Source organism: Micropterus salmoides, unplaced genomic scaffold (genome assembly GCF_014851395.1).
Source record: "Micropterus salmoides isolate LMB-PRFRI ecotype aquatic unplaced genomic scaffold, ASM1485139v1 Ms_hic_scaffold_16, whole genome shotgun sequence".
Lineage (NCBI taxonomy): Eukaryota > Metazoa > Chordata > Actinopteri > Centrarchiformes > Centrarchidae > Micropterus > Micropterus salmoides.
The window spans coordinates 27,452,897-27,462,977 of record NW_024040707.1 but is presented as its reverse complement, the minus strand read 5'-3'; the positions used below and the strand labels follow the sequence as shown (position 1 = coordinate 27,462,977).

The 10,081-nt window shown below is 41.3% G+C and overlaps 1 protein-coding gene across 1 annotated transcript in view; it reads left to right on the top strand.

The window, feature by feature from the left end:
• LOC119906164 (voltage-gated potassium channel subunit beta-2-like) overlaps positions 1-10,081 on the top strand; it is a 32,208-nt gene that overhangs the window by 14,504 nt on the left and 7,623 nt on the right. Inside the window, exons 6-7 of the mRNA XM_038723713.1 lie at positions 3,058-3,102; positions 6,848-6,892. Of these exons, the coding sequence (XP_038579641.1) occupies positions 3,058-3,102; positions 6,848-6,892 (90 nt within the window). The remainder of the gene's footprint in view (positions 1-3,057; positions 3,103-6,847; positions 6,893-10,081) is intronic.

The window sequence follows — 10,081 nt, the reverse complement described above, 5'->3', positions numbered from 1 at the left end:
GGTACGGAAGTATTCAGACCCCTTTAAATTTTTCACTCTTTGTTTCATTGCAGCCATTTTCCAAAAATCAAAAAAGTTCATTTTATTTCTCAGTAATGTACACTCAGCACCCCATCTTGACAGAAAAAAACAATGTAGAAATTTTGCAAATCTAATAAAAAGAAAATGAATATCACATGGTCATAATATTCAGACCCTTTGCTCAGTATTTAGTAGAAGCACCCTTTTGATCTAATACAGCCTGACTTTTGGGAAAGATGCAACAAGTTTTTCACATCTGGATTTGGGTATCCTCTGCCATTCCTCCTTGCAGATCCTCCAGTTCTGTCAGTTGGATGGTAAACGTTGGTGGACAGCCATTTTCAGTCTCTCCGAGATGCTCAATTGGGTTTAAGTCAGGCTCTGGCTGGCCATTCAAGAACCACCACGGTTGAGTTGTTGTAACCACTCCTTCGTATTTTAGCGTGTGCTTAGGTCGTTGTCTTGTTGGAAGTAAACTTCGCCCATTGAGGTCCAGAGCACTCTGGAAAGGTTTTCGTCCAGGATATCCCTGTACTTGGCCGCATTCATCTTTCCCTCAGATTGCAACCGGTCGTCCTGTCCCTGCAGCTGAAAAACACCCCCACAGCATGATGCTGCCACCACCATGCTTCACTGTTGAGACTGTATTGGACAGGTGATGAGCAGTGCCTGGTTTTCTCCACACATACCGCTTAGAATTAAGGCCAAAAAGTTCTATCTTGGTCTCATCAGACCAGAGGATCTTATTTATCACCATCTTGGAGTCCTTCAGGTGTTTTTTAGCAAACTCCATGCGGGCTTTCATGTGTCTTGCACTGAGGAGAGGCTTCCGTCGGGCCACTCTGCCATAAAGCCCCGACTGTGGATTGCTGCAGTGATGGTTGACTTACTACAACTTCTCCCATCTCCCGACTGCATCTCTGGAGCTCAGCCACAGTGACCTTTGGGTTCTTCTTTACCTCTCTCACCAAGGCTCTTCTCCCCCGATAGCTCAGTTTGGCCGGACGGCCAGCTCTAGGAAGGGTTCTGGTCGTCCCAAACGTCTTCCATTTGAGGATTATGGAGGCCACTGTGCTCTTAGGAACCTTAAGTGCAGCAGAAATTTTTCTGTAACCTTGGCCAGATCTGTGCCTTGCCACAATTCTGTCTGAGCTCTTCAGGCAGTTCCTTTGACCTCATGATTCTCATTTGCTCTGACATGCACTGTGAGCTGTAAGGTCTATATAGACAGGTGTGTGGCTTTCCTAATCAGTCCAATCAGTATAATCACACAGCTGGACTCAAATGAAGGTGTAGAACCATCTCAAGGATGATCAGAAGAAATAGACAGCACCTGAGTTTAAATATGTCACGGCAAAGGGTCTGAATACTTATGACCATGTGATATTTCAGTTTTTCTTTTTTAATAAATTTGCAAAAATTTCTGTTTTTTTTTTTCTGTCAAGATGGGGTGCTGAGTGTACATTACTGAGAAAAAATGAACTTTTTTGATTTTTGGAAAATGGCTGAAATGAAACAAAGAGTGAAAAATTTAAAGGTCTGAATACTTTCCGTGCCCACTGTACCTAAAGGATCCGACTAGTTGAGACACATTGTACACATCAGCGCCATATCGGCAAGGAAGATATTACTATGATTATTGTAGACTTTTTCGTTCAGAGGGGGCCATAAGGGCACTGGCCCCTGTTGGCTGCCCCCAAAACCGCCACAGGTTGTTGCTGAGATCCCTCGTGTGTAGGCCTACTTGATGTATCTGAGGCATCCTCACTGTCTGTTTTTAAGTCTCTTCTAAAACCCACCGTTTTCTTCATTTTATTGTTTTACTGTATAGCACTTTGTGTCCACTTTGGATTTTTAAAGTGCTCGATAAATAAATTTTGATTGATGTGACTGTCCAGAGTTGATGTGTTCTGTGAAGGTTTGCACTTCCAGTATAAATGAGTCCATCCATTAATTTTTAACCTTCCTTGGATAGACTGCGTAAAATATGGCTTACTAAGAAACAGCCTAAGTAATGTTGTTCTACCTGGTTTTTACTTCTGGCTGTATAGTGCCTGTTTTCTATAACTAACTGATAATTTAGTCTTGTGTTACAAATGAGAATTTAATTTCTAGCCTGTGTGTACACACACACACACACACACACACACCACACGTATATGTGTGTTTGTCATAATTACACATTGTAAGTAGCCGCAAACATAGCCTTAAGGCTACTAACATAAATAGATAACTTATTTTAGAAACAAATCTGAGCTAAATAATGCTTATTTGTGTAAAATGGTATTAAGTTCATGAGTAGTGTGGTCACAAGTTGATCTAGCTGGCTCTTGTTTTTCAGAGAGATGGCTGGCTGCATGCTGTACAAGTTGTTTTGTTACTTCTACAGAATAACAATGTGGTGATAATGACACACTGGAATTGTCTCTCAAGTTTAACTTATTTCCCTTAATGATTGGGTTTTAATCCAGTAAAAACATTTCAACTGCAACCACAGATGCATTTGACTGAAAGTCATTACCGAAACACCTCTCCCATTTGTTACATCACGTCCAATGTGCTCAAACTGTAGGCTACAGCGGAACCTAAGCCATGGTAACCCGCTGAAGCGGCTTTGTTTTGGATCACAGTACCTTGCTTGTCAGGACCCGCCCTACTCTGCTTTGATTGGCTAGTAGTCCTTACCTAGCTACTGCGCATGTGCAACTCCCCACAAAGCTCGAATTGAAGTGAGATGCCTCACTCGCTGGCTAAAACGGCCCGTTCGACAGGTTGAAAAGAGGAGCTGCAGGAATGTGCAGTGTGACCACAAAATATGGTGTTTTTTTTCAAAATTCAACCATATAAAGCTATTCTGTTACAACCCCTAAATAACATTATGAACCTGAAAATTAGTATAATATGACCTCTTTAACTCACCTTGTACCTTATTTTGTGGTCCATGAGGAACTTTGTATGGCCTATAAATTTTCTTATGTATTAAAAACTTTATTTATTAAAGAAGCAGCATGTCTCTCTCTCTGCTAATCTTCCAAGGGCTGAAGTTGTCTTGGGAAGAATCATAAAGAAGAAAGGATGGAGGTAGGAGCTTCATGATGTTTGTCTTGTTTGTCTAGACTTTTAATCTTAGTATATCTACTAGTAGTATCATATTAAAAGGCTCAGTTTAAACCGTATATCCACAATTTTTTACTCTTTTATACTTTTTATTGTATTATCTGTATAGTCAAATGTTGTCAAACCCAAACATTTATTATGGTTGAATCCAGCTCCTCCACTGTGGCGCCTCCATTGCATCACAGCTGGCGTCAGACAAGACCCAAGGAGAGGTCTATAGTTTAGAGTCATAATTTCTGAAGTTCATGAAGCCAGACAATCCTGTCAAAACTCTAACACAGCAAAGGCTGAAGCGACCATCTAATGGCCAACTCTCCCGGGGATTACCATTAGGACTTTTCCATTGGCACTTTTGACAACACCAAGTATAACCATGCAGATGAGTAGGGAACAAATCATATGACTTGATGTAAGTCTTTTGTGGACAAAATTCATCTCCACCCATCTAGCAATTGAGATCCAAATATCTCTCTCTTTTGACAAGATGGAAGGCCCGGAAAAGTCAAGGTGAGCCAAAACAGTGCAATGGAAAAGCTCACTGTTGTCAAGATCAAGGATTTGATATAAAGACTGGTATCCTGTGTGCCGTTTACCAGCATCCCCTGCAGAAGAAGGGGTGAAGGTCGTTAGACAGCAGCTGACAGAACACAGCTGACATGTGAAGGCTGAGAGAGCGTAGACCACAGGGCACTGGCAACCCTCTCACACAGATATGTTTAATATGAATTCCCAACCATCACTCAAAATATAGCACTCAGTTGTGAGGACCCTCCTAACTTTTTTATTGAATGATGGGAGAATCCAGCCAAAAGGGTGCAGCATATCGATGGGTCACTCACCTTTTCACTTCAAGTCTATTTTCTTCTGCTTTACACATGTAATCATAGTGATTGTTGTTGGATGACCTATATTCAATACTGTGCCTGAACATATCCTATGTACACACTGACGGAGGACTAATGATGCTCCACTGATGGGCCGCTTTTGCTGCACAAGCTGTATAGGCAGCTAGTGCCAATGGGTACTAAGAATTAATGAGAAAAACAGCCAGCTCAACAGGACCACCTGTGCCTACCTTTTGTCTTTGTTATTGTGAGCTGAAAGTCTCAAACCCAAGTATGCGAATGTTGCAAGGCAGATCGTTTGGGCCTCACATTAAGATTAAAACAAATTTCTAAGACATGCAATATTAACCACTACACCACCTGGGGAATTTAATTTTCCCAAGCCAACACTGACAAATGAACAGGTTCGTCTTACTTGGAGTAGGGAAGGTCAGAGACGTTTTATTTTGACATTTACTTTTTAAAAGGCTTTTACAACATACCATTTAAAACCAGACAGAATTGAGATTCTAAACAAATTAGTAAAAAGAAAACAACCCAGCAAAAGCAAACAATTAGCTCAACAAAACCAAACTGTTTCCAGAGGAAAGAAACAAAATAAACCAAACTAAATATTTACAAAAATCAATATTTACACATAGTGACAAACACACTGTTAAAACTGAGCTAACTGAGACTGTTAACTCCTTACACCCAATCACACTTTCATACTGTCCTACATTAAAAGAGAATGTCAAACAGAACTTTTGTCATATACAGGTGCTGGTCATATAATTAGAATATCATCAAAAAGTTGATTTATTTCAGTAATTCCATTCAAAAAGTATAACTTGTATAATGTAAACATTCATTCCAAACAGACTGATATATTTCAAGTGTTCATTCCTTTTAATTTTGATGATTATAACTGACAACTAATGAAAACCCCAAAATCAGTATTTCAGAAAATTAGAGCTACCAGTGCCTGGTTTAAGGACCATGGTATCCTTGTTCTTAATTGGCCAGCAAACTGGCCTGACCTTAACCCTATAGAAAATCTATGGGGTATTGTGAAGAGGAAGATGCGATACGCCAGACCCAACAATGCAGAAGAGCTGAAGGCCACTATCAGAGCAACCTGGGCTCTCATAACACCTGAGCAGTGCCACAGACTGATCGACTCCATGCCACGCCGCATTGCTGCAGTAATTCAGGCAAAAAGGGGCCCCAACTAAGTATGAGTGCTGTACATGCTCATACTTTTCATGTTCATACTTTTCAGTTGGCCAACATTTCTAAAAATCCTTTTTTTGTATTGGTCTTAAGTAATATTCTAATTTTCAGAGATACTGAAATTGGGATTTTCATTAGTTGTCAGTTTTAATCATCACAATTAAATGAAATAAACATTTGAAATATCAGTCTGTGTGTAATGAATATAATATCCAAGTTTCACTTTTTGAATGGAATTACTGAAATAAATCCACTTTTTGATGATATTCTAATTATATGACCAGCACCTGTACATAAAGGTTTTGTCTAGCATATAAAAAGAGGAATGGCAGCTTTTCCTCAACTGGGCAGGCAAGAGACTGGACTGCCACTTCAGGAAGACGCCATGCCCTAGAAACAAAGAGGCACCAGACTGCAAATTAGCACTCACGTGTGGCTAAACACAACTGATTAGCTGTTCACCCATTCTACATGACCACCTACTTGTGATTAGCGACAAACGGACACACTCCAGACGGAAGCTCCAACCTTGCAGGAAGCCTACACTGGCAAGCAATTGCTTGTCCACATGGGGAGGGAAAGGTCCACAGGGAGCATGGGACCACAAGCAACCCAAATTAACAGTTTGCAACAGCATTTCAGTTTTTTGCTCCCATTATGATTTACCAGAGATGGTGTAGACAATGGGATGTCAAATATGTTCTGAGGCCATCGCAGTGATATAACAGGGCCTGAAATGAAAAATGACATGAACTTGTGTTCCAGATATTCTATATTCTATAGTTCCATATTTCAATTTCTTTCATTACCCGAAGGTTTGATTTAATCTCTTTTTATCTAAATTTACCTAGCCTTCCTCCTCTTGTCATCTCAGAGAGGCTTAGAGAAGGGGATTTGGTTCTGAGATATCTGATGAGCTTTGGGCTCAGTAATCTCAAAACTTCTTCTAGAGCAGACAAATGTCAGGTCAGGAGAGGGGACATCCATTCTGGACTTGCCCTAAAGTTAAACATTTTGGGAGGCAATCAGTACATTTACTTTGTTTAATTATGGGGAACAATTTGACCTATACCGTGTACTTGCTCTTACTTCCTAAAACTACTATTTAGGACCCAATATGCTTTAATGTTTCTATAAGGGGTTATTTTGACAGTTTTGGCTCAATGATATGGTATCCTATCTTTATTTGGAGGAGATTACATACTCCTCACCTGATTCATACTGTAAATTTGTTAAGATTTTGTTGCTTTTTTGATTATATCAGAAAGCAAATGGACTCGGCTGTAACTAAATAGTGGATATTGATTAATGCGCCCCTTCAGGGTGTGACTTCATGTACATTTTATTTGACCTAGCTTTTAATCCATACCCAATGCATATCCCCTATCGCTGTTACAATGTATGGACATTTCCATCCTCTACGTTTATTTCCGTTACACCAGCTATGGTCACTGGAGAAACTGAATATCTGGCATGCATACACAATTATTTGCTACTCTGCTACTTATGTTGTACTCTGTACTACTGTTTTTATGGAGTGCTTGATGATATATTGCTTTTTTGTCCCCAAGAGATATTGTTTCCAGGTGTCATTTGAGAGAATGAAACTACCACAGTCTGATTTCTGTTTTTATTTATGGTCCTACATGCAGGCGTTCCAGTTTAGTCATCACCACCAAAATCTTCTGGGGTGGAAAGTATGTCTATGCTTTCTTTTCTCTCCTACTCCGTCTCTGTCTCTCCTTCTTTTACTCTTTCTATGATTGCAATGAATGAATGCTCCTTAGTAGCCATAAGCTAAGAGCTAAGCACCTCACAGTGAAACATAGGCTATTATAGTAAAGCATATAATAGTAAAACAGTCAAATAGAAGCCCTGCTTACAATATGTGCATATTCCTCATCCAGACTGCAACCAAGCAGTGGATTTCACTAGTATTAATATAATGACTTGGTATGGGATTTTTTGTTATCTGGGGATACAAAGCATAGGCTACAATAGCAAAGATAGATTTCAGTCCTTCAGTCTGCTTTCTGTCATTCCACTGAGGCTGAAGTGAGCCTGCAATGTTGTCCAAAGGGACATAACAAGACCTACAGTTTTTCTTTTTTTCAATACTCCCTGCAATTGGCGTGGCAGAACAGGGTGGTTCCCATTTTTAAAAAGGGGGACCCGAGGGTTTGTTCCACTTATAGGTGTATCACTCTGCTCAGCCACCCTGGGAAAGTTTCTTTCAGGGTGCTGAAAAAGAGACAAACCTCCACTCCAGGAGGAGCAATGTTGATTTCATCCTGGCTATGGAACACTGGACCAGCTCTTTACCCCTTTCAGAATTGTGGGCATGGGGGGTCTACATGTGTCTAGTGGTTTCAGAAATAGCTAGAAAAGACATTTTTTGGAGCATTTTTCGCCTTCGTTTGATAGGACAGTGGATAGAATGAGGAAAGAGGGAGAGATATAGGGGGCGACATGCGGCAAAGGGCCACAGGCTAGACCCGAACCCAGGCTACTACAGTGCCTTGTACATGAGGTGCGCGCTACCAACTGAGCTAAATGTGCCCCAGAAAAAATAGCTTTTGACTGTGTCCCAAGGTGGTCATGTGCGGGACACTGAGGAAGTATGGGGTAGTCAGACCATTGCTAAGAACCATCTGGTTCCTATGACGCTTTCAACGGTAACAACATAACAAACGGTACTGTGCATGTGCATTACTCTGGCCCAAACTTAACTTCCGTCAGACTTCCGCAAGTAATCCATAATGCAAGTAAATAACCTTAGCTGCCAGTAGAAGAAAAGAAATGTTACTTGGCCAAACTGAAACATGATAAGGTCACACTACCAGACCCGCTGAACAGAAATTTGAGACAAGAATGTTTTTCCACCGACCTGTGTGATTTACCGCGGTGTTTCCCAAAGAATGACAGCGTAAAGGTCCATTTATACTCCTCCGCAGGGCCATGCATTTATACTTGTACGTAGGTGTGTCCGTCATTCGTCAATTACATCCCCAAACTCTAGTCGGCAGTAGCGCTACAGCGTCCACTGTGTTGACTTTTGCTGGCCGAGCTGGCTAACTTCCAGTTTTAAGCTCTGCTAACCTTTTCAAAGGTTACCGACCAAAGGGATCAAATTCTGATAGCGAAACGAGTCATTTCGCTCGGGTTGCGACGGTCAAATATATTGATTCACTGTGTTACAGCCGCCGTTTTGGCCGTTACTTCAAAGCGCAGGGTACTTCCGATCGGCTCGGAGGCATAGCGAGGCTACCCAGCTGACCAGTCACAGAGCTTACGGTCCGCGTCGACTCGACGTGTAGTTACATTTTTGAGGAGGTGCAAGTCAGGTGATGGCGTAAAGCTTCTGCTATTGTGTGTCCAGGGAATTGTTTAAAAAAATTGGAGGTATTGATTTACTGTTACGCTGTGATTTTAATGTTCTAAAACTTTCTATAAAACTGTCTGCATTTCATTCACAAGTTCTGTTATATTGGAAACTACTGTACAAACACAATTTTACTCCCCATGACGTACCCATCTGGAATTGCAGATTCATTCTCTTTAGAAATAAGTCCCTGTATCTCAATGAATGGATGGAAAACAATATTTGGTCTGTCACACATTTACTGGACAACTATGGAAATGTTTTATCTTTTGAAGATTTCGGTACAAAAAGCATCCAAAGCATTATCCAAAGTATCCCAAAAAATGCACTGCCTCTTTTTAATGTCTTCAAGAAAGAATTTGCATACTACAAGTCCCTGTTGTTCATGAAGAAGAAAACAACTAAAAAACATGCTCCGTTTCCTGTTAGCACTGATATTTGGTGATCTCTGACTATGCCAGATATTGTTAATAAATAACATGTAAATTTTCACCTCAATAAAAAAAAAAGTCAGGCGACGGCATAGCCTCTGCGTAGCCCCGTACCTACGCCGTCACCTACCCCGTCGATTTGACGCAGAAGTATAATTTGCACTTAACTGTGGCGAGCGCTGCGGGGGGATCCGACATTGACGTTGGATGGATTTGGATGGATGGTCTGCTGTCAATGTGTTTGTGGGAGACCGAGAGAGAAAGGAAGGAGTGAGAGGAGGTGCTGAGCGAATATGCACTGCATGCAGCTCTGAAATCTAAGTTTTCCCATCTTAAATGTAAAATAACGGAAATCAATATGCGGCGGTCAGCGCTGATAATGTAGTGGGCCGCCACAAATAAATGAATGTACGGGAAACACTGTACTGGATATCACTCACCGTATCAGCCAGTAAACACAAACCCATTGATAAACAAACAGAATGGAAGTTAACTTCGCGGGGCGTCACCTTGGCAATGCATCCGATGAAAGTCTATAACCAAGGTGAGATCTGTGTCCGTATTCTCTGTACAAAGTCAAATATCCCCCACCAGGGTTGTCCCTTGTCACAGATTTTGTTTGTGATACTCATGGACAGGACAGGATCTCAAGGCACAGGGGGGAGGAGGTTGTCCTGTCTGATAGGACCTCAGAATTGCATCTCTACTCTTTGCAGAGGATGTGGTTCTGTTGGCTTCATCAGAACATGCTTGAGAGATTATATATCTCATCTGACCTGGGAACACCTTAGAATCCCCCAGGAGCAAGTGGAAAATGTCTGGACTACCCTGCTTAGCCTGCTGCCACCCCAACCTGGCCCCGGATAAGTGGAAGAAAATGGATGGAAGGATAGGATTTGGTTCTGTGCTTTGTGCTTACCTATATTCAATATAGCAATGAACAATATAAAATGTCAATAATCCTTCCTGATCTCCCAGTACTTTCATTTCAGAATCTGCCCTCCCTTCTCTCTCCAGTAACCCCTTTCCCTCACCTGGCATGCTTCACCCATCTTCACTCACCTGCTTCTCAT